At 41.3% G+C, this 23,004-nt stretch overlaps 3 protein-coding genes across 3 annotated transcripts; 2 read left to right on the top strand and 1 right to left on the bottom strand.

Annotated features, from left to right (window-relative positions):
• Nucleotides 1–856: 856 nt before the first annotated feature.
• On the bottom strand, nt 857–6,833 carry LOC310939967 (RNA-binding protein MEX3B-like; the record flags this gene model as incomplete). The annotated part of the gene is made up of 5 exons (XM_083904855.1): nt 5,922–6,833; nt 3,608–3,846; nt 2,714–2,759; nt 1,385–2,127; nt 857–1,273 (listed from the first exon to the last, which is right to left on the bottom strand). Exons 1-5 carry the CDS (start codon nt 6,544–6,546, stop codon nt 857–859), a joined length of 2,070 nt encoding a protein of 689 aa, XP_083760981.1. The 5' UTR covers nt 6,547–6,833.
• Nucleotides 6,834–8,446: 1,613 nt separating this feature from the next.
• tmed7 (transmembrane p24 trafficking protein 7) lies at nt 8,447–13,505 on the top strand. The gene is made up of 4 exons (XM_083904926.1): nt 8,447–8,466; nt 8,763–8,968; nt 9,544–9,789; nt 10,568–13,505. Exons 2-4 carry the CDS (start codon nt 8,810–8,812, stop codon nt 10,802–10,804), a joined length of 642 nt encoding a protein of 213 aa, XP_083761052.1. The 5' UTR covers nt 8,447–8,466; nt 8,763–8,809; the 3' UTR covers nt 10,805–13,505.
• An 832-nt stretch (nt 13,506–14,337) lies between these two features.
• fem1c (fem-1 homolog c) lies at nt 14,338–22,680 on the top strand. The gene is made up of 6 exons (XM_083904424.1): nt 14,338–15,558; nt 18,433–18,602; nt 18,694–18,882; nt 19,104–19,615; nt 19,875–20,051; nt 20,715–22,680. The coding sequence occupies exons 1-6, from the start codon at nt 15,015–15,017 to the stop codon at nt 20,977–20,979; spliced, it is 1,857 nt and encodes a 618-aa protein (XP_083760550.1). The 5' UTR covers nt 14,338–15,014; the 3' UTR covers nt 20,980–22,680.
• Nucleotides 22,681–23,004: the final 324 nt, after the last annotated feature.

Below are 23,004 nucleotides of genomic sequence, written 5' to 3'. Positions count from 1 at the left end.
GTTACCCACTCACTGGCTTCAAATCTGGGAAAGATAGACACCCCGTGACAACAAGACGTCACCAGCGTGGAAGTGACGACTTTGAAAGTGTGGCTTTAACCCACTTTAACTTTTTGTATGAGTATGATATGCTCATGAATTAAACTGAGCATGTAAACATGTCCTATTCAGAGTAATAACACAACTAGCCTTACAACATACATGTGTATATATGCAAATTATGTGGTCATTATTTGTCAGCATGTTTACTGTGGCATTCAAATGCTGCGGTCGCAAAAAGAAATACAATCAATTTGTGACATGGGTATATATGTAAACATGCTCTCCTCAAAATCTCCTGTTTGTTGACAAAATGACAAAAAAAAATTGTAGCAGCAAATGTGTTTTGTTTAGTTTTTTTTAAGTTTGAGATGTAAACGAAAAAAGAAGCCAACATTATGGAGTTTACTGGAGTTTAAAAAAAAGGGTTTTAAAGAATATTCTAGAAAAATAAATTTTTAAATCAATATAACATAAGTAGGCAAAAATTTGAAATAAGGGTGATGAAAATAGAAATCAAAAATTGCAATGTGAAAAAAACTCATCCCACCCCACCCAATGCTACATAGAGGGCTTATAACCCCCCCGATTGATCAATCAGTCAAGGAAGAAGACTTCACAATAATCAGGCACATGAATGAGCTCAAGAGCCAAACCCATGCCCTGAACAAAGATCACTCTTTACTCACCTACTCTCCCCAAAACCTCTACGCTAATCCAAGGGTCAGTTTTGTAATTTCCCCCCACAAAAAAAAAACATTGGTAGTGTTGGGGGAGGCTGATCCCTCGTCAACCGCTGAGGTGAATGGATTAAAAATCACATGTTGCGGAGCTGAATGGCCTGTGTGACGGGGAACAGGCACACAGGACAAACGGCGTCTGGACACTGGCATATCTGGGTGGCACAATCTAAACAGAAGAGGTTATGGCCACAGGGAACCAAGGCAGCGATCACCTGGTTATCCATACAGTGAATACATATCTCCTGTCCTCTCCCCGCACCCGATGATCCGAGCCCCGGTCGATAGAAGAGGGAGGAGTCGGGAGGCGAGGAAGAGGAGGCAGTGCTTTCACTGGAAGAGGAGAAGGCCGAGCTGTAAGAGGGGAACCTTTGGGTATCGAGGCTCCCAGCGGAGCCCAAAGGCCCTCGGTGAACACGCTGAGCCTGAGGGTGCTCCAGCGCTTCTGTCCCAGAGAATGTTGGAGAGAGCCGGGGTGTCCCAGGCTGACTAGTCTGGAAACATTGAAGACAACAGTCATTAGAACTGAATATTCTTTTATCACAGTAATTATTTCTTTAATGTCTACAGAGGAGACCATAAGCCCCCGTTGAATTTCAACCAACCTGAGACTGAAGAACATCAAAGGCCTGGAGGGGTTGGTGGTCCACAAGGGAGCTCCAGACGTGTGTCTGTGCAGCAGGGTGTGAGGATTGGGCAGTAGAGATGGTTAATTGGTCTAAGCCTGAGGAGGAGCCTCCTCCTCCACCTCCTCCCAAGCTGACCAGCTCCTCAGACCCCACAGGAAGAAGGTTTTCACCATACCACAAAGCTGGAGTGCCAGAATTACGACTGTTGTTGTTAGCGTTAGCGTTGGCGTTAAAGGAACAGGTTGGACTGAAATCGGCCATCCGGTTAGCGTTCCCACCGCCGTAGAAGGAATCGGCGGAGCTGGAGCCGCTGCCGAGTGAACTGGAGCTGTCGTTTCGGTAGTTGGAAGACATCCTGACGCCACTGTTAATATTGCTATTGACTTGCTGAGCACCGTTGATGCTCACTGGCAACAAGCCACTGCCACCCTGTGATGTTGCGTTAGCGCGAAGCCACCCGGCCTTCCCCAGCCCCATTGACGCTGCAGAACTCTCGAAGCTGACATCCGTCCCGTTGTATTGAAAGTCGTTGTTGTCGACACCTGGAGCCTCAATGCCCCCGCCAGCCCCGGTGCGCATGGCAATGTGCGCCTCGATCTCCTCCCGAGCCCGGTCAACGTTTTCTGGCATCCCAGTGACCTCAAATACAGGCTCTTTGTCTCGACTCGGTGTCACAATGTAAGTGTGGGTCTGTTGCTGGATGCGTTTGATTGTTGCCCCTGGAAAAATATAAACAAATCAAGATTCTAGTACTTAAAACAACTGTTGCCCAACATACTTAAAATAGTATTAGAATATAAAACTTGAAAGTAAAACTAGAAGAAACGGTGGTACAATAAGAAGACATTTTCAATGATTAGCTCACCCACTCCAATCTAATGGCACATGGCTGAGAAACATTGCAGTACAATTTACAAATTAACCTTAAAGCTTTGTTATACCACGGTGATAATGTCAACAGAACAAGGGGTTAAAAGAGTTTGTGAAAGCCAACTTCCCAGTGCAAAGGTGAGCAGAATAAACTCTTGGAATGCTTCACAAAATACTCGGGAATCAATAAAGAGCATCTCATTTATGATACAGAAAAAAAATCAATTGTTGGGTATTGGTTGTTTCTTATCCTGCAAACTTCACATTTACAATAATTAAAAGGAGTTTTCATAGATATTTCCACTTGCACAGGACTTGGTGTGCTTTTTATGAGACATAGTGTTCCTTTATAACTAATGTCCTATAACAGTATGTCTAGCAACAAGCAAACAACAGTTAGTTAGCTCAGAGTTCAGAAAATAATTGAAGACTCACCTTTTGGACCCACAACCAGCCCCACAACACGATAGGGTACCCGCACCTGTGGGGTTGAAAAGACATGTCAAGTTATGTCCCTTAGAAACAACAGAGACCGTACACTCATGACAAATGTACAAAGAAAAATAAAACAATATATGTAACCAGTAATCTTCTTAAAATACACCAATAAAGAAGAAAAAAACACTAGATCAACACTAGAATAACTAGAAAAAGCACTCAGTTTTCACACAGACAAGAACTGACACGCTCAGGCTCAAAGTCTGTTCAGAAACGTGGTGCTCTCAGCTCGCTTTCACGCCGCTTAATTCGGACCCAAGTTCCGGCGCCTTACAGCATCAAAAGTGGACGTTACTCATGACAAGAAGTAAACATGACACCGGCAACATTTGCAAATCACACGGTGCTTTCCTTGTGTTCATTCAGAAAAGAGACCTATACATGTTCTCTATTTTCACCTGTTCGCCGTCCATCTTACTCATCTCCCGCTTATGCTGACACACCCACTGATCACACAATGATTCACTTGGAAAACCTGTGTATTTTTAAACATGTGTATTTTTGGTTCCCACTGGAAGTCCAAAAACATAAGTAACATAAATTTTCAAATGTAAAATGACTTCAAATCAATAACAGCTGCTGGAACAAAGCTACTTTAATGTAACTTTAATGTTCAAAATATGTGAAATATAAACATCTGTCCAGAGAGAGACAAAGATAAAGGGTAATAAACACTTTAAGTCATTAACACAAATGTGTAAAACTCGGAGGCCCCTCAATGTGCTACAGTGTTAACGTTAACAACACTTCATATGATTCACTCCACAAGAATGTCTGCCAGGTCTTAAAACATCAAAAACTACAGTGACTCATAACCACATGCTCACTGACCTGAATGGTCGTCTGTCCAGGTAGAGTCGGCATCCCAGGGCCGGTCGCAGCAGCCAGAGGGCCCGTCTTGTTACGAGACGCTCGGATGAGGGAGAAGTGCTCGGCTGCAGATAAGATCTCCCTCTTGGCCATGGCCACGTCTTCTTTGCGTCCCGTCACAACAAAGACGGGCTGATCCCCTCTCACTGGTGTCTTGATGTAGGTGTTGGTCTTGGCTCTCAGTGCCTTAATCTTACAGCCTACGAACATTAGGTTAAAAAAATAAAAAAGGAAAGACAAATTAAATCAACATGGAACCATGTTTTCGGAGCACTGAAATGCTATTTTTGGAAACACAATGGACTTGCATTCACTTCCAATATATCTGTCGTCATCATCTTCCTCTTCTTGTGGTAAAAGATGTATGGTTAATGTGTTTTATGATAACTTTTTTCTTTCCTTATTGCCACTAGCTTGGCTCATTCTGTCTGTGGCTGAACACAGTAGCTTTATATTTAAAAAAAGTAAAAAAACATTTGTGTGCATGATTAATATCCCTTTTTCGTAATTTTGGTCTATTTCTGTAGCAGCATTACAGCACCACGTACAAGCCTGGCATGCATACTCCAGTGTTTAGAGTCGTTTTGGGACATTTCTTGAAACAACGCCGTGTTTATGGAACACTTTTAAAGAACGAAAGTTGTTCCTGTGGGAACAAGGCCCTAGTTGCTCTTTTGATCTTCATTTTATTACCTCTGCAGATGAGGTCATGCATTTGGTGTTTGTTTGTCTGTTTTTGAGCAAGAACTCAAAAGGTAAAAGTTGGATCTCAGTGGAAATCTTTGGAAAAGGGATTATGGCTCAGTGAGGAAACTTTAAGAATTTGGTTGTTGATCCAGATTTAGGATTGCTCTTTAACTATTGTTAAACTTGTGAGGAGAGTGCACTGACAACGAGGGAAACTAAGCAGACTTTGCAGAGGTTTGCACTCTGAGTATTTTCTTCAGGATGTTTGCTTGCCATTTTACATATGTACTTTGAAGTTACAGGAGGTGCAGTTGTGGCTACTTAATGAATGTGCAATTTAGGAGGTTTATTTAACTTTAATACATACGGGGAGGAAACCAGAGAAAACCCATGGAACTGGAAAATCTAAATTACTTGTAACTTTGAGAGTAGAATAACACTGTGATGAGTGGTGATCCGTCCATGGTGTACCCCACCTTTTGCCTTATGTTGGCTGGGATTGGCACCAGCACTCCTGTAATTGTGCATCTTGCTGTAAAAGGAGATTATTTCACAAAACGCCTCGAAATTAACCCAAATAAAATAACTGCACGTGCAATTTCACACCTAACCCCCATTTAAAGTTGCACACACTTATAAATTAGATATTCCTTTCAGCTGTGGTTGAAAGTCCAGCATTATTACCAGAGCCATTTCCTGTTGTTGTCAACACAGCCAGTATGTGTGTGAGAGTGTGCACCATCCCCCAACTGGTTTAAAACGCGACACAACACTACTTATCGAACCTATGCACCAATGAGTAATGTACAGTTAGTATACAGCACCTGATGTAAATAAATATTATTTTTTGATTTTGTTGATGTCTGAGGAAAAATCCGTAGTGATTAGTCACGTACTCTAGAGTGTGTCACGGTCGGAACCAACCATAGCCTACAGCTGATGTGGCAAAGCAATGGTGACCACCACACCGTCTCCTCCAAGACAAAAGCCAAGCATGGTAAAGCACGACAAGGCAGGCGTAAATCATCAACGAAACACAGACAAAACATCCACAACGCAGACAACACGAGCTGTCAACGCGACGGGACACGGCTTAACTGTTGGTTGATAATAAACTTGTGATGTAAACTTTTGTTGAGAGGGTGGTGGTGACCCACTTAGGAGTGCTAAGGGCTAGCTGGTTTAAGGCTAACGCTATCAGTTGTATTTTAGTTTTAATTGAAGACAATTGAAGTTTTAAACTACACACAATCACTTACATTACAAGTGATTGTATGACACACTCAATTAAATCTAATTAAATTGTGTAAAAGGAGCGAACACATCAGCACTCATACATGGGACACGCTCCTATTTAGCTAACGTTAAATCTCACAAAAACGGCAACATGTTATTTAGCATATTTTAATTTTCTCTTTTGCTCACTTACTTAATTGTAGATGTTTTGGTGACGTTTTAAAAACTCTTATGTATATGTTTATTCGCTTACTTTATTTAAGCTTTACACCAAGTTTTGGCCCAACTCCATTTAGCAACTTTGGCTAATGAATGCAACCAGAATCATCCGACCCACACAACAACGACTCACCCTGTCTGCCCACGATCTCCGCGACGTGCTCGGAGCTCGGCACGGCCACACATTCGGTCGTGTTGACGCTCTTTCGCCGGGCCAACAGCGACGATTCGGCCTCGTATCCGGGCTCCGCGAACACGCCGGGCGGCAGCATCGCCATGCCGCTAGACGGTAGTAGGGCGCTGCCGCTGACCGCGGTGGCATCATCCTGCTCCCCTCCGTTGTACAACAAGACCGTCTCGATGTGCTCCATCCTGGACGGCACCACCGCTGACCCCGGCGGCAGGTGTTTGTGGCGGTGGGCCTGGGCTAGCAACGAGTTGCCGGCGCTAACCGAGGGGGAGTCGACGATGGCTGCGACCTCCGGCTCTTCGTCCTCGGGCGCCGTCTTCATCTCGTCTCCCGAGGGCGGCCGGTTCAGAGGCAATGGTTTCAAGTCTAACACCGTACCGAGGAGGTTGAAGTGAGAAACCGAGTGGTGGTTGTGGTGAAAGGACAGACTTTCATCCACTTGTTCGGGGCTCTGGCTCTGAGTACCGTGGTGCTCATCGAGGCCTATACCGGCGAAAGCGTGCACTAGCGGCGGTGGGACCTCGGACTCTCCCTCATCGGCCTCCAGCAAAGAAGTGCTACTGGGCATGATCCAGAATTTTAATGTTATTGCTGTTAAATAGAAATCGGCAAGAATAAGAAATCAGATGTGTTCAGATTTACAAAATAAGAAAAAGCGACCAGCGCCTGACGGTTGAAATGTGCAGCTTTTGTTTTGTCTTTTGGGCTCTCCATGCAGCCCTCCCAAGTCCCAACACCGAGATCTCGCCTTGCCTCTTCACGCGATACTTTGTTTTGGGGTCAGTGGCGTAACAGTCAAGATGACATCATGCTGGCATGAAGTGCCGAAGTGCATTTTCTTTACCCCCTTTTTTTTTAATTTACCAAACAAATCTTGACAATAGCAAATGTGTACACAACATAACGTTTGTCTCTTTTTCTTGCTGCCATTTTTTTTACACCAATAGTGACAAAACTGAGGGGAATGTTAACATTACACTACTGCTTTACTGTACACTAAAGTTAAATATACTATGAAAATGGGCTACACAAACATAAATGTAGTGAAACACTAAATATTATTTTGTATTAATAAATGACTTGCAGTCAAAATAAAGACAATTGTTTTCCTTTCAGTACAATAGTATGGACCTATTATTGTCTCGTTCAGTTTTTCTCCATTTTTTTCTATGGATGCTTAAGACTAGACAAACTAGTGGATTAAAAAAAATACAACGGAGGGGGCTGGCCCACAGTCTACAACGCTGAATATTACTAACCAGTCATTTCATGTTTAATGAATCACAGATATATACATGGGTTATTTCTTACACATAAAACAGTTTCAGTCAATTCTGGTGACCTCACCAAGAAAAATCTCCCATGACCCATCAGTGGGTCATGAGCCCGATCCCGATCATTATAATGCATAATACATTTTTATGTGCTCTGCTGCCATTAGTCATACAGACTGAGACCTCACTGACATTTGCGGTACACAGAGTGGGAGAGATCGAAAGGAAAAAGCAGAGACAATAAGCATGGAGTGAGAGCAGATATGAGTTTGACCTCTTACCTACTATCATGGCTGTATGTCCAGGCCAATAGGGAGTGTTTTAACAATGTCAACAGGACACTTAAAAAAACAAGTTACAAACGAGTTTCTCTGAGAAATTACTGGGCATGTGGGCAAACTGTCGATACAGAAATTGTCCTTTAAGAAATGGTTGTCAAACTCCAAAAGCAAGCACACTTAGTATGGTTATGCAGTGTTTGCGTCCAGTTTCACATACCAATTATACTTCATTGTGGTCATCTATTTAAATACAGTTAATTATTATGAAAGGAATATGTTGTCTTGTTTTTTTATTAAAGTAAATACAGTAATCTCTTCTGTGTAAATGAGTAAGATTTGTTCCCATTATGGATTTCAGATTAAAACTTTTGAATTAAGTTAATTAGGTCCAAATGTTTGCTCTGTGCTTACAATCAGTACCATAGAACAAAAATGTGGACCTAATTAATATAATTCCAAAAAATTCCATCATTATCTTCAGTCTCCTTATCATCAGACAGATGTAATTGTTTTTGTTTTGGTTACACACCTTTTTGCAAAAACACACAAGCAAATGAAAGCATAAACACTTGCCTTGTGTAATAAGTCCATAACTTTCTTTAGCATTACCAAATAATGAATACACTGTAATTTATTAATATTATTGTAATTTATTTTTTACAAACCAGGCTTATACACGTATAGTATCACATGATCTGTGTGACATTAAATATAATTAAATAATATTCCGGTGCTACTGTTGAGCCACGTTGGAGTGTCTCTTGCAGTCATAGGTTTACCAATAATGTGGACGTGGCCCACGTGATCTCACATCCTGCTTTTGGACAAATCACAGTTGAGCAGGGGGGCGGGTCTTCACGTGTGACACCCAGTCCTGCGTCGCGTTTGTGATACGTCACCTCAGATTAGTCGCATCCGGCTGAGCATTTTGAGGTGAGTGGCTAATGCTGACTGAGACGAAATAAGAAATTAGAAAATATTAATGTTTCACTGTAACTTGTTTGACCACGAATGCGTACATACTATACGAATTAATTAGCTAAGGGGATATATTATTATTATTATTCCCGAGTGGCTTTTTGGTCTCAAGTTTAGAGTGTAGCCAGCTGGCTAGTTAGCTTTAAGCTAACAACTTGCTTGTGATACTAATGTCCGGGTTTGCTTTGTCACCATTGTTGTTTTTAAACCAGTTGATTTCACATCCGCGTCTGTTCGTGTTATTTCGGCAGATCCGTGGACGTGTTTACTGTGAAGCTGTTGGCTCTTGGTCTTCAGGATGTACGGATCCTTCCGGGTGCTGCTGCAGGTCCTTTGGGCCGTGCTGCTCTGGGGCTGGGTGCTGGGCTCCGAGCTCACCTTTGAGCTGCCGGACAACGCAAAGCAGTGTTTCTATGAGGACATCACCATTGGTACCAAGTGTACACTGGAGTTCCAGGTGCGTGTGTCTCCTTCCCAGCATTCAGGACAAAGAGATTGATGGAATGAACTGTATATTGACCTATCCTCATGGGGAAACCTAAGGTGTTATCGCATGTTACAGTAAAATACACTCATATTAAAATTTATCGTGGAATTTACATTTTTGGGATAATCACAAATGAGAAAATATTATTATATATTTTTAATTATATCATGCAAGTAACCTGAAAATTTCTTCTAACCTGCCAACAAACAGTCCCAGGGGTTTATTTTGCTACAAGATTAGCCTCTGTCTTTCCAGGACCGCATGGTTTATGATTTTTTTTGTGATTGATTTTAAAATGTATATAAAATGTACTATAATACCTGTTAAGTTAATCTATTCATACACTGTTTTCGTTTGTCATGCATGCATTTTGATACAGTTTTCAGTTTTATGATGAACATCTGTTTGAAGTTCAGAGCTTTATTTTTTATATTTATTTTCATGTTCAAGTTATATGACATCCACCTTCTTTGTATACAGTAATTAGTTCTTGAGAGGAATAACTTAACTAAATAAGTGGTTCATATGTCAATATGTCTTCTCAGGTGGTGACTGGCGGTCACTATGATGTGGACTGTCGTTTGGAGGACCCAGATGGCAACACACTGTATAAGGAGATGAAGAAGCAATATGACAGCTTTACCTTCACAGCTTCCAAGAATGGAACCTACAAGTTCTGCTTCAGTAATGAGTTCTCCACTTTCACGCACAAGACGGTGTATTTTGACTTCCAGGTTGGGGATGATCCTCCACTTTTCCCCAATGAGAACAGAGTCACTGCTCTTACCCAGGTGAGCTATTCTGTGTGTAGACATGTGTTTTTGTTCAAGTGCGGAAATACATTTATGTCATAAGCTCTAATTTGCTTTATTATGTGTTCAAGATAATCTACAAGCTAATTTACTTGTCGGTGTATCGTACAAAACAAAAGAAATCACTCTTCCAATGTCGTGTTATCCTTATGCTGTATGGTGTTTGTTCTGTTGCTTTGTGTCTATTTGCAATTCCTATCATAGTTCCCACTGTCCTAAAATGTAAAAGCAGTTTAACCGGCTGTATCAACTCAAAAACCTGCTTGGGTGTGCCCGACATTAATTAGATGTATACATTTTTGTCTTTTTTAACAAGTCTATACCGGAATGGATGTGCTTGTATTTGGCACCCGCAGTCATGATAAGTCCAAATCTGTTATTAGTTTATTATCTCACAGTGTGGGTTTTTAACCAACGTTTATTTTCTGTTTAAAACAACAACAACAAAAAAAAAACATCAGTGGAATTCGAAATATGGCTTTTTACACATAGACCACTGAATGTACCAACAACTTATTCCATTTTGACTTTAAAGGTTTGTGAAAATATTGATATATTAATATTGAAGTTATATTATGTCCCAAGAACTAGGGCTGAACAGTGAATAGTTAGAAACAAAGCAATTGGTAAATCATGAGGGCTGCAGTTAATTTACTCTATGTATGTGAATGATGTTATTATATACGAAATAGGTTTGTTGTTAGCTGGTCAGTCATTTATTTCCAATCACAGTCTAAATGATTTTGACCATTTCTAGATGGAATCAGCCTGTGTGTCCATCCACGAGGCCCTGAAGTCAGTCATCGACTACCAGACACATTTCCGCCTCCGTGAGGCTCAGGGTCGCAGTCGGGCAGAGGACCTCAACACTCGAGTTGCATTCTGGTCCATTGGAGAAGCCATTATTCTTTTGGTGGTCAGCATCAGCCAGGTGGTCCTGCTGAGAAGCTTCTTCTCTGACAAGAAGACCACTACAACACGTGTCGGATCATAACGGTCTCTGAGCTCTGGGATCTTTATTCATCACGTTCTTTCTTTACATGGGCTTGTGTGTATGGAGTTGCTTAGGATAGCAGGGCTGAATTGACATTGGATCATATCTAATTGCCAGATCTTATAATCTGACATCCTTTCATGTTCAGCACTGCTCTTCTAAGAAACTTAATGCAACCAAGTCTTGCGCAAAAAGGTTGCGTGTTTAAAATGATTGAGAGGTTAAAGAAGAAACAGAAGAAAGGCTTGATTGTGTTGCTTCTAAATGTTTTTTGAAGCAGTACAAGCAGATTGTCATAGTTTAAAAAAAAAAAAAACAGAAAAAAAACTTACTTTATATTTGAATTTTCTTGTGTTCCTACTTTATTTGTGGCCTTTTTGCCCCCATTATCTCATACCCTCTCTCCTTTATCGGTTCCATTTTCAGCCCAAACTTTGCACTGAAATAACCAAGGTAGTGCAAGATGTAATTAAAGGTATTCATAATGCACAGTACCATGCCAAAGTCTCAGGGCACCACCAGCTTAAATCATACAACACGTTTATGTAATGCTCAAGCATGTGTTGAATAAACCTGCCGTAATAGACCCTTTTTCTCAGCAGATATTTTTCAACATGAAATAGGAGGACAAACAAAGCTTTTACAGTAACAATAATTAGGGTTCAACTCAAGATTTAAGAGAGCCAGGGTTGTGCTGTTGTATTCGAGTGTAAGGGTATAACACACTAAACACTTGACAAAGTGGCCTGTAGAAGTTGTTTTTCTGGAAAAAAAAATACACGTTTCCTATGTTTTCTGGAAGTGTTCCAATAAAGTGACTGGGAAATAATTATCATACCATAGACCATACAGTAATTATACTGTATGACCATTGTGGTATCGCTTAAACAAGAAAAATTATGGCCTAAGACTTATGCACAGTATTGTAGGTGTAAGAATGCAGTGGATATTTCTTTATCTACAAACCGTTGGGTCACTATCGCTAAGATTTGCATGAATTATGGCAAGGAAATTCATGTACCTTGTTCTCGTTGTGATTAAACCTTCTGTTTAGTGAGAAAGACTAGATGTTGTGTTTGCCTTCACTAGTTTTGCCATTTTAGATGGATAGAAGTTATTTGAAGGGGGTATGGTGTGCCGAGTAAGTTACTTCAATATTAACCTGAGGGAGTTGAGCTACTTTTTTTATTTAAGCTATTTTTATTTGGATTAAAGTACTCGCATCTCCCATTAATCGACCCAAAATACACTTATTTGACTACACTTGGGTGAATCATCACTGCTGAAATATATTCGTTTGACTTGGTTTTGGGGAAACCTTATATCTGGAAAAATGGCACATTTTGTGTTAGTAGGCAATGCCTATTACCAAGCGCACCATGTTGTTACATAAACTATGTCATTCATAGTTCCCAGCAATGTTATATCTAGTGCTGCCTTTGCTATTTAAAGTGCAACGACTTATTTATATTGTGGGCTGATATTGTCCTTGTGGTTTTATACAGTACTGTTGTAAAATGTATGTTTTTCCTTTGCAAAAATATTGCTTAAATATTATTCTAGTATTTGTGAATTCTAGTTGTAATTTCAAATGATTTCCCCTCTCGATCTGCTCGGTTCTTTTCCAAACAAAGGAGAAATACAATTTTGGACAGAATTGATTTAATTTGACAGGTACTCGTTTTTTTCTTTCATCATTTGATTCCATAAGCAGTTTTCAACATGCACGTTTGTTGAGATTTTCATTAAACATTTGAATGTGCAGGAAGCTATACATAAATTAGTTGCGCACTTATTTCTGCCTGGCTGAAACACGTTAACACAACATCGATTAGATTAAATCCGTTCCTGGCAACGTAAAAAACGAGTGGAATTTTAAATATGCATAAGGCTTTTAAACATGGACCACAGAAATGTACCACAAACTCATTCCATTTTGACTTTATCGTCTTGTTCAGTGTTGGACATATTTTTGGTTTAAATTCAACTAGAATGGCTGTTACAAATCTTAAAGGCTGTCTATTAAGTCAACAATCGTTAATAATTGCCTTGTTTTCAGTGAAGCGTGAAAATTCTGTATGTGTCCTCTGGTGGTGCTTTTCCTGCTTTTAACCTGTAGGGAGTGATATAATCAAGGCCATCAGAGTCAGCTGTGTGGATACACATTTCACAATATGCTTCATAAAAAACACAAGTCATATTAATCATTGGCGGTGTTGGAGCAGAGGGTATTGTTGATGTTTACACGTTTATTTAAATGTTTTGTTCTAAAGGTTTAATTATTTAACTACAGAATTAATAGAAGTAAGTAGAAAGTGAGAACATTTCTGTTTGTGAATCAAAAAAGATGTTCTCAAACGTTTTATACCAACTACCACCTGAAATAATATATTATCTCCAGCATAAAATACAGTGGAGAAGATAACAGGCATTCATAGTCACTGTCCTTTGGATTAATATAATAACATCTGAAGATATTTCTTCTAATAATCATCATTTCCAACAGACTGTATAATGAGAATGCTTCCCTCCACAGTTTGAATTTCTTCAGAATTAATCTCATCTTCTTCCATCCTTCATCGCAGTCCAAAATTTACTAACATGTTTCAAATTTCTCCCCATAGTTCTTATTCTATTTTTTCTAATTATTTGGCATTTTTTGGCAGGCTGTACACTGAGAAGTGCCCTTCTAATAATAAAGTCTTCAGCAAAACAGTCCAAGTCGTTCTTCTAAAAAAAGGTTTCTGTCGCTTATTTTCTTAAACCAGTTGCATGCAAAACTACCAAGGTGGCAAGATGATGATTCTTCTCTATGCATACAAAGGGAAAAACATGGAAGCCATGGGTTGGCTACTGTAGTTAAATATAGAACAATATTCAATTGGTTTATTATCATGTACACAGTAAAAACACTGTCAATGGAGCAATTGTTGCGGTTGTCTTTTGAATCTATCACATAAAATAAAGCATGTTTAAATAATTGTCTCTGGAAGGCCATGCTGGCACAAACCATCTGGGTGTTTTCTCATGACTTTTAGATAACTGGCTAATCCGCTATGTCCCAATCTCAGTGTTGTTTTTCCCCAAACTTTTATTTTGAAAAGACATGGAAATCAATAAATTATTAGGTTCATATAAAACAAGTTGGGTCATGAATAATAGGAATAGGAATTAATTAACGTTGAGCAAGGCAAAATGGAGCAAGGCTATAATTATATAAGCAGAGAATGAGACGTGTACAGTGTTCCCCGTCTCAGTGAAGTGAGGACAATCTCGTCCCTTCTCTTTAAGTTCATTGAAAACCAATCAAAGTAACTGGACCTTTACTTGTGTTGCTGTGTTCTCATTGGCTGCGCGGCGCCACAGCTGCTCTCTGATTGGTTGCGCACACGTCAATCATTCGCTGTAGTTGAGAAAAAAGACACTGCGTTGCGTTTGCGATTTGACAGAACTTGAGTCGTGATCGTTCGCCAGGCTGAGCCGTGGGTGGATACAGCCTTCCCTATTTACCTTCCTCCTGGCTGGGATGACAGTCGTGTCAGCGCTCTGAGCGGCCTCACCGACGCTTGCCGGAGACTATCTTTCCCGGGGTAACGTGTGTCGTTTGTTTCTCGGCGTGTGTGTGGAGGGAATACGCCGTGGATATCGGGGATATCCCCACAACTGCTGAGCCAACGTCGTTGTCCCACGCTAGCTTAGCTAGCAGGCAGCCACACGCGAAACGGGTGGGGGTGGATATCTACATTTCGGCCCCAGGGAAAGTGAATATAAATAACGTCTCAGGAGTGAACTGTGGAACAATGACAGCCGTGGAAAGGATGTGTATTGGGGAAGAGCCTCTTGAAGGAGAAGTGTCCACGGAGGAGTATCTGTCGCCGGGCAACTAAAGAGGTGTGAAGCGGTTCAGCTAAACGGAGCTAGTCGGTTAGCTTTAAGTGATCAAGGAAGTTGACTAGCCACATTAGCTAGCGCGGCGACAGATGCGTTACCGGACTAAAGGTCGCCTCAAACGCTACGATTTTAAGTGAAGTGTCCACACTACAGACTGACGGTGACGATTAATGAAACGAGATGAAATCGAGAACATCGTGATTCACCGTTGACTCACAGTGGAAACACAAGCATTAGCTAAGAAGGGCGAGCTTGTAAACAAAGGGATCCCGAGCTCCACCTGTCTCTCGAAGTATTGTTTGTCCACTCATTTACTGACATGGATTTGAAGACGGCAGTATTTAACGCAGCCAGGGACGGTAAGCTCCGGCTGCTCCAAAAACTCTTGGAGAACAAAGATGGACCTGATGTGACAAAACTGATGGGCGAGAAGACAAACGGGGCCACGCCGCTGCTGATGGCCGCCCGCTACGGCCACCTGGAACTGGTGGAGTATCTGCTGGAGTGCTGCTGCGCCCCTGTTGAGGTCGGTGGGTCCGTGAACTTTGACGGGGAGACAATCGAAGGAGCGCCACCTCTCTGGGCCGCCTCTGCGGCGGGTCACCTGAAGGTTGTCCAGTCCCTGCTGGGCCACGGAGCTTCAGTCAACAGCACGACCCTGACAAACTCAACGCCCCTGAGGGCAGCCTGCTTTGACGGTCACCTGGACATCGTGAGGTACCTGGTGGAGCACAAAGCTGACCTGGAGGTAGCCAACAGGCACGGCCACACGTGTCTCATGATTTCCTGCTATAAGGGACACAAGGAGATTGCACAGTATCTGCTGGAGAAAGGTGCAGATGTCAACAGGAAAAGTGTTAAAGGTGAGTGAGTACTTAAAATGACCAACAAACCAATGGCACCCAGTGTTCTCCGACATCCCCATGATCTCTGACCATGAGATAAGACCAGCTGGTGATTTGTAGCAACATGTCTGTGAAGGCTCAGTCATTCAGGTCATCATCATCTTCACCAGGTGACCTAACTTGCTTGAGTTCAGGGAAAGTCTTACACTCAACCCAAGCAAGTCCATTTATCTACAACTTACTACTGAAGATGTTATTTTGAAAAGGTAGAAAAGGTTCAACATATCTCACAGTAAGTTGATTTCCTACTATGAGATAATCCCATTAGGATTATACTGTAAATACCACTCATACCTCCATACATCACAGATGATTACACGCATATAAATGTGCGCTTGGCTTCAATCAGGAAAATGTAACACAGTTGACCCATTTACGTGTTACATTTCCATTCAGAATGACTCATCATAATAACACGAACATCTGGTTTCACAATAGAAAGTTGTGAAGCATATTATGTCATCTTGGATTTGTAGTGGGTGTGTTTTGAAAGATCACATTTTCCCCTCAGATAGTTCCTGAAGAAGCTCTGCCCACATCATGAATCTATGTCATTGCTCACATTAATGAACAAATTTTACAAAACTAAACGACAAAACAAAAGTACACACCATCAATGAACAGCTCACACAGATCACACATTTACTTCATAATGAGCTCATTCATTTGCTGACAACGGTTTAAAGGCCTGTTGGTAAACTTACATGTTGCTGCTGTGGTTATCTTCAATTGTTTGTTCCAATGGATTAAAGTGGATTTAAGGTCACTTTTGAACATTAGTCAACACCTCCTCTGAGCTTTTTTGGCCCCAGAGAATCCACTTTTACTTAAATTAGTTAATTTCACCAGTATCCAAAACACAACTAAGAGTTTAGACAATGACCAGTAAAAGAACAGGAGGCAGGAGCACAAACCAGTGCATGTTCTTTTTCAAACGCGTTGTGATTTAATTAATTTAGAAAAGTAGCCGTTCAAGTCAATTCTTTAAATTGTTGCTTATCCTATAACAGCTGAACAAGCAGATTTGCAATATTGGTTATGGTATGGTAACAGTGGACGTTGTTTTGAATAAGAAATATCAACAAGTCTGGTGTCTACATCCACAGCTGATGAATTGGCTCTAAAAAGCTGAGGCCAGCTCACTTACCTCCTGATAAACCAATACTTTACATTTCTTAAGATCAGACATAATCTATTACTGAGGTACCCCAGCTCCCTTGGGCCTAAAGAAGCCTAAATTCTGTTTAGAGCATATAAGTATCAAGCCTAATCCCTATATCAAATATAGGATTCAAATCCCTATATATAAATTGTATTTTTTTTATGAGATTGGCACAGCACTCCCACGACCCTCCTGTGGAGGATAATGGATGGATGGTAGAAAATGGATAGATAAATGGTTGTGAAAGTGTTATGTGTTGTTTCCCAAGTGTGCTATGTTTTTGTTGACATTTATTCATTTAGAAAAAATATGCAACACAAAAAAATGTACCCCCATGTCCGGACTAGCATGTTTGTACCTAATCATCGGTTTGATGATGTGAATGTTTTCTGGTTTCTTTGTTCCACATCACTAATGCCGTTTTCAACTAGTACAGTTTGTTTTGGTACTGTTTTTTAGTGGTAAAACCCTGAAAATGCACCGATCAGCACTTTCTGAACCAAATAAGTAATCAGTCAGATTGATTGATTAAAATAACTATTAGTTGCAACCTTAATGCTTTCATTTAGAAACTGTTTTCGGGTTAAAAAAAAAAAAATCCACATTCAGTTCAATGTTTCAGCAATAATTTGCATTCATACGACCAGCATACTGGTGTGTGCCCGTGTAAACATTAAGCCGATTCTATCCTCTGCAGATGAATGGTGAGTCGATGATGGAAAGTCAGAGCAGGAATTTCTTTCATTAGACCAATGTCAGGTTGCAGTTGAAAGTATTAATGTAGCTTTTCTTTTCCGACTGGCTCAATAAGCAGGAAGTGAATGCCATAATCAGGAAGTGAATGAGCATATTCACATCATTGTTTCAGAGAAAACTTGTTTCTGCCTGACCAGACTAAACGGAACCCCCAAGGTTTTCAAACTAAAACGGAGCCGATGGCAATTAAAAAACATTTTAGGGATTTGAAGTGCCAGGGTAATGGAGACATTGGGTGTATCTAGAGCAGAATGTATGTGTTTTAAAATGAAAACAGTAGTATGGATGTGGCTTAACACTGAACAGATTAATGGGTAAGAGCAAGCATATAGTGTTTTGTGTTGTGTAGATGAGATAATTTTTTCCCCCTAACCAGATGTTAACTATCAGTATGCTCCCAGACCTCAGGACGACGGCACAAAAGCAGCCAACACATGCTTGGTATTTTACCTCCAGGCCGTTGCATTCATTTAACAAACGACACAAAACACACAGTATGTTCTTCACCTTTTTGTCAGATTGCACAAAACAAAACACAGACTTTATGTGGAGTAAACGTGTTTTCAATTCACAGATCATTTTAAAGCTTTATCACACTACACGAGCCCCAGTCTACAGTAGCTGTTCTGATTTTACATTTACTAGGTTTACTCAACATTGTGCATGAGAACATGATTTGCACACGAGTGGCTCTTTGGGCACATAGAGTAATTCTGTATCAGCTCATCTGTTCTAATTAAAGAGGGCAATAAATAGTTGCACTCGTGTAACTCTTCTGAGTTTTCATTCATGTCATTTCCCGTATTTGAATGCGTCTCAATTCTCAGTCTGTTATCTGTGTGGTATTTCTGCCTTCTTTGTGTTCTCATTAAATATGAATAACATGATCTGTTGCACATTAACTCTGTTCACAGGCAACACTGCGCTCCACGACTGTGCCGAGTCGGGCAGTCTGGAGATCATGCGGATGTTGCTTCAGTACGGCGCGTCCATGGAGCAGGACGGCTACGGCATGACGCCCCTACTTTCCGCCAGCGTCACAGGCCACACTAACATCGTAGACTACCTAACGACGCACCAACAGGTCAGGCCTTTTGTCACCTACTGATCAGTTTGTCTGCAAATATACGAGTGGCTTTTAAGTATGGAAAAAAATTATGTTCTTTCCTCTGCAGACAAGCCACAAGGAGCGCATTGATGCACTGGAGCTCTTGGGGGCCACGTTTGTTGACAAAAAGAGAGATTTGCTTGGAGCTTTGAAATACTGGAAGAGAGCAATGGACCTTAGATACATCGACAGTAACAACATTGTCTATAAACCTGAACCCAAGCAGCTGATCATGGCCTACGACTATGCCAGGGAGGTGAGTCTGTCCTTTCGTGTCCCTCATTCTTGTTGTGTTGTAAAGCTCCTGAAAAGGTTTGCTTGCTGCCATAATCCAACAGACAGACTCAACATAGTTAATGCTCTTAGTCACTGTGCAGGAAAAGTCAGTGTCTGGTTTTGGAGAGAGACACATGCGTCCGATTTGTTTATTGCTGTGTCGATATGTAAAACCAGGCCAAATTTCTATCTTTTTACCAGGTCACAAATGGAGAAGAGCTGGATGGATTGATTTCTGATCCAGATGAGATGCGAATGCAGGCTTTGCTTATCAGAGAGAGAATCCTTGGCCCACAACACCCAGATACATCTTACTACATCCGCTACCGAGGTGCCGTCTATGCCGACTCTGGGAACTTTGAGCGCTGCATCAATCTGTGGAAGTACGCGCTGGACATGCAGCAAAGCAACCTGGATCCCCTCAGTCCTATGACCGCCTCCAGCCTGCTGTCCTTCGCTGAGCTCTTCTCCTTCATGCTGCAGGACAGGGCCAAGGGGCTGCTTGGCACGTCTGTGTCATTTGAGGACTTGATGGGGATCTTGTCCAAGAGCGTGTTGGAGATTGAGCGGGCAGTCAAGCAAAATGGACCAATACCTCCTGACCCTGCACAGCTCAGCAAGGCGCTGTCAATCATCCTGCACCTCATTTGCCTATTAGAGAAGGTGTCTTGTACTGCGGAGCAGGACCATTTCAAGAAGGAAACGATATATAGGTGTGTTGCTGTGTTTTTAGCCTACTTAGTTACATGCATTGCTTTCTAGTGAGGGTAGGCCTTGTCGAAATGTGTTAATGAGTCTTGTATATAAATACGATAGCCTCATAAACTCTATCATAGTTATAATAATAGATCAAACTGAAGCCCTGAGTCGGTTTGAAAGCCGCCTCGTCCTTGCACAGTGCTGCTTCTGTGATGTTGGCCGCTCGTTGTGACCTTTCTCGATGAAAAGCTGACACCTTTCTCGTGTCTTCAGATTCCTGAAGCTTCAGCCATGTGGCAAGAATGGCTACAGTCCACTACACCTGGCGGTCGATCGCAACACCACCTGTGTGGGCCGCTATCCTGTCTGCAAGTTCCCCTCCCTCACGGTCGCCTCCATCCTTCTTGAATGTGGGGCAGATGTTAACTGCAGAGATGAAGATGACAACAGGTCTGTTCACTGACTATAATTCTTGGTTGTAGCCCTAAATATATCCCTGAAAAAGGATGTACATTACCGTTCAAAAGTTTGGGGTCACCTACACAATTTTTTTGTGTTTTCCATTAAAAGTCACACTTTTATTCATCAAAAGAGTTGCAAAATTAATAGAAAAAATATAGTCGAGACATTGACAAGATTAGAAATAATGATTTGTATTCAAAATGATAAACTTTGCTTTGGTCAAAGAACCAGCAAAACTGTTTTCAGCTGTGCTAACATAATTACACAAGGGTTTTCAAGGGTTTTCTAATCATCCAATAGCCTTTTAACGCCATTAGCAAACACAATGTACCATTAGAACACTGGAAATGGGCCTCTATACACCTATGTACATATTCCATTAAAAACCAGACGTTTGCAGCTAGAATAGTCGTTTACCACATTGACAATGTATAGAGTGTATTTCTGATTCATTTAATGTTATATTCATTGAAAAATGTGCTTTTCCTTCAAAAATAAAATTTCTAAGTGACCCCAAACTTTTGAACGGTAGTGCATGTCAAATGAATGCAAGTGAAAACATAAAAATATAGCATGTCAGCACATCAGTGTATTAGGAGACTTGCTGTTGATGTTGTGAAGTATAAACGTCTTATTATCTACGCCCCACAGCCCCCTCCACATAGCTGCATCAAACGGTCACCCCGACATCATGAACCTTCTGATTTCCTGCGGGACTCACTTCGACAGCACCAACGCCTTCCAACAAACGGCCTGTGACCTTCTGGACGAGAAGGAGCTGGCCAGGAATGTCATCCAGCCCATTAACCACACCACTCTGCAGTGCCTCGCCGCCAGGGCCATCATCAAGCACGGCCTCAACTACCGGGGTAACATTCCCGAGAAACTCGAGGCCTTTGTCTTGCTCCACAGATAATGACCATGAAGGAGTATGCGGTAAATCCGACGGATGAAAAAGAGGTGACGTGTGATTTACATTGAGTGCATTGGATGAACATTAAGGTTTGACACCTGATCTATTTTGATGTTTGATGATCTAAGAGACCCAATTTTTGCTATTTGATGTTTGCAAATCAGAACTATTTGGAGAGAATGAACTTGACCATCCATGTGCACAAAAATGTCCTCATTCAACCAGGACAATGAAGAAAACAATTGAGAGTAAATGGAGGATTGAGTGACCATTTTTGTCCTCTGTTTGCCGTTTTTGTGCAGCCACAGCTCTGAACCACTCACAGCCCCCACCTGTGAGGATGTATTAACGTGGATTGCAACATGGGACAGACGCAGTTGTATCTCTGGGTGAACTGTGCAAAGGGTTTATGTATTTTTGCTTCAGAAAACATGGATATTTTTTTTTTTTGCATATTCCACAATGCTATTTATTGAATGAAACTTGAGAGATTTTTCTCCATGCTGGCTTTAATTCAGCCTCAACTTTGCCTGTTTTCTCTCTTCACAAAGCAAGGATTGAGGTGTTTCTACATATGCTGGGACTTCAGGTTATGTTTTTTTTTTTTTTTGGTTTGTCCCATCACTGTTGCCATCAGTCATGGACCCTTCTGCAGTCATCACATTTTTTTATTTGATTTTTCTTCTTTTACAATGCATTGTCGTGCAACTCTGGATATCTGCCAAGTCATGTGGATTCAAGATCCATTTGTTGTTCCAACTTCAGTGTATATCAAAGCTTTACGAGAAGGGTTAATGTGTGCGAACACCATAAGTGCTTTATTCTTCCTATGCACAGGCTAGGCTGTTGGAAAGAGAGACTGTTGTATTTTGTGCCGGCACTTGTCTGTGCAATATCGCTCATGAGTTTTTGTGTTTACCTCATCGCTGCCGTTTTCTCCAGTATCTCCCTGCTCTAACTCGCAGAAGGTGGAGATATAAAGACGATTTGAACCGATTGTTTTAAGAGTGAATGAGTTTGAGCAATTGCGTGTCTGTACGTGTGAATGAGTGCCACACGGATTGTTCCTTGTATGCAGAGTGGTTTTTTTTTTTCAGTTTTTTTTTTAGCTTACACAAACTGTTGAGGACAAGAGTTAGGTGAAGTGGCACTCATGGAGATTCCATAATGCACGACTGCCACTGAACACCACAGCGGCCAAAACCTGTCAACAACCGCTGGAGTGTGCAGGCTTGTACGCAGAAGTGACCTCTTTGCGGTCATACGTGGCCGACCTTTAAATGCCATCATTCTTCAATGATTCTGATCTAAAAAGAAAAACTTGGGTTGGTTACCAACATCTGGCTCTCTGTGCATGTGCAGCAGCACCATAATTGATCAACCAGGCAGTCATTGCAGAAAACCTTTTCACGGGAACTCCTAGACTTCAAACTAGACAGAGCTGGGCTAGTTCGGCTTATTTTGTACAACTGTCATCCAATTGTATGAGAACTAGAAAGACACGAACGAGTGGGAGGTCGTGTCGAGACGTACAGAATAGTAAAGCTTTGTGAATTACCATGTTTGCACATTAGCTTTAGACGTGTGGGTTGAAAAAAGGGCTCTTCATATTACACAGGATTTCATATTGCCATCTGTTTAACCTGAAAGTTTAGAACCAGACATGGAAAATGTATGAGGACTCCCAGGGCAACTTGATATGAATCTGCACTTTACTTCAGCGGAGTTTAAGATTTGATATGGCATTAATCAAGATCATGTCTTAATAACTAGTTTCACAATAAACCCATGTTGCACTTGTAGCCTTGTCCAAATGTCTTTTTTTTTCTCATTCTGTGTGGGGACTTTTGCTGATGCGACTTCACTGTAAGGCATATGTAGGTGTCCTTTCAATTTTATTATATGGAAGGTATTCTTGCCTCTAGAGGATGGTTTTTCCAGTATGAACACTTTTGTAGTCCACTGTTGCATAACCAGTGTTGGTATACTGTGTTATTGAGAACACTGTGCCATATATACTTCATTTGT

This window comes from Microchirus variegatus, assembly GCF_963457635.1.
Source record: "Microchirus variegatus genome assembly, chromosome: 18".
In the NCBI taxonomy this organism is placed as follows: domain Eukaryota; kingdom Metazoa; phylum Chordata; class Actinopteri; order Pleuronectiformes; family Soleidae; genus Microchirus; species Microchirus variegatus.
This window is presented reverse-complemented; position numbering and strand designations above follow the sequence as displayed.

Bases quoted from the DNA above. Each gene is read 5' to 3' on its own strand.
- tmed7 (XM_083904926.1), top strand. From the start codon at position 8,810: ATGTACGGATCCTTCCGGGTGCTGCTGCAGGTCCTTTGGGCCGTGCTG. The intron at 8,969-9,543 runs GTGCGTGTGTCT...ATGTCTTCTCAG, and splicing joins AGTGTACACTGGAGTTCCAG to GTGGTGACTGGCGGTCACTA. The intron at 9,790-10,567 runs GTGAGCTATTCT...GACCATTTCTAG, and splicing joins GAGTCACTGCTCTTACCCAG to ATGGAATCAGCCTGTGTGTC.
- fem1c (XM_083904424.1), top strand. From the start codon at position 15,015: ATGGATTTGAAGACGGCAGTATTTAACGCAGCCAGGGACGGTAAGCTC. The intron at 18,603-18,693 runs GTCAGGCCTTTT...TTTCCTCTGCAG, and splicing joins ACCTAACGACGCACCAACAG to ACAAGCCACAAGGAGCGCAT. The intron at 18,883-19,103 runs GTGAGTCTGTCC...TCTTTTTACCAG, and splicing joins CCTACGACTATGCCAGGGAG to GTCACAAATGGAGAAGAGCT.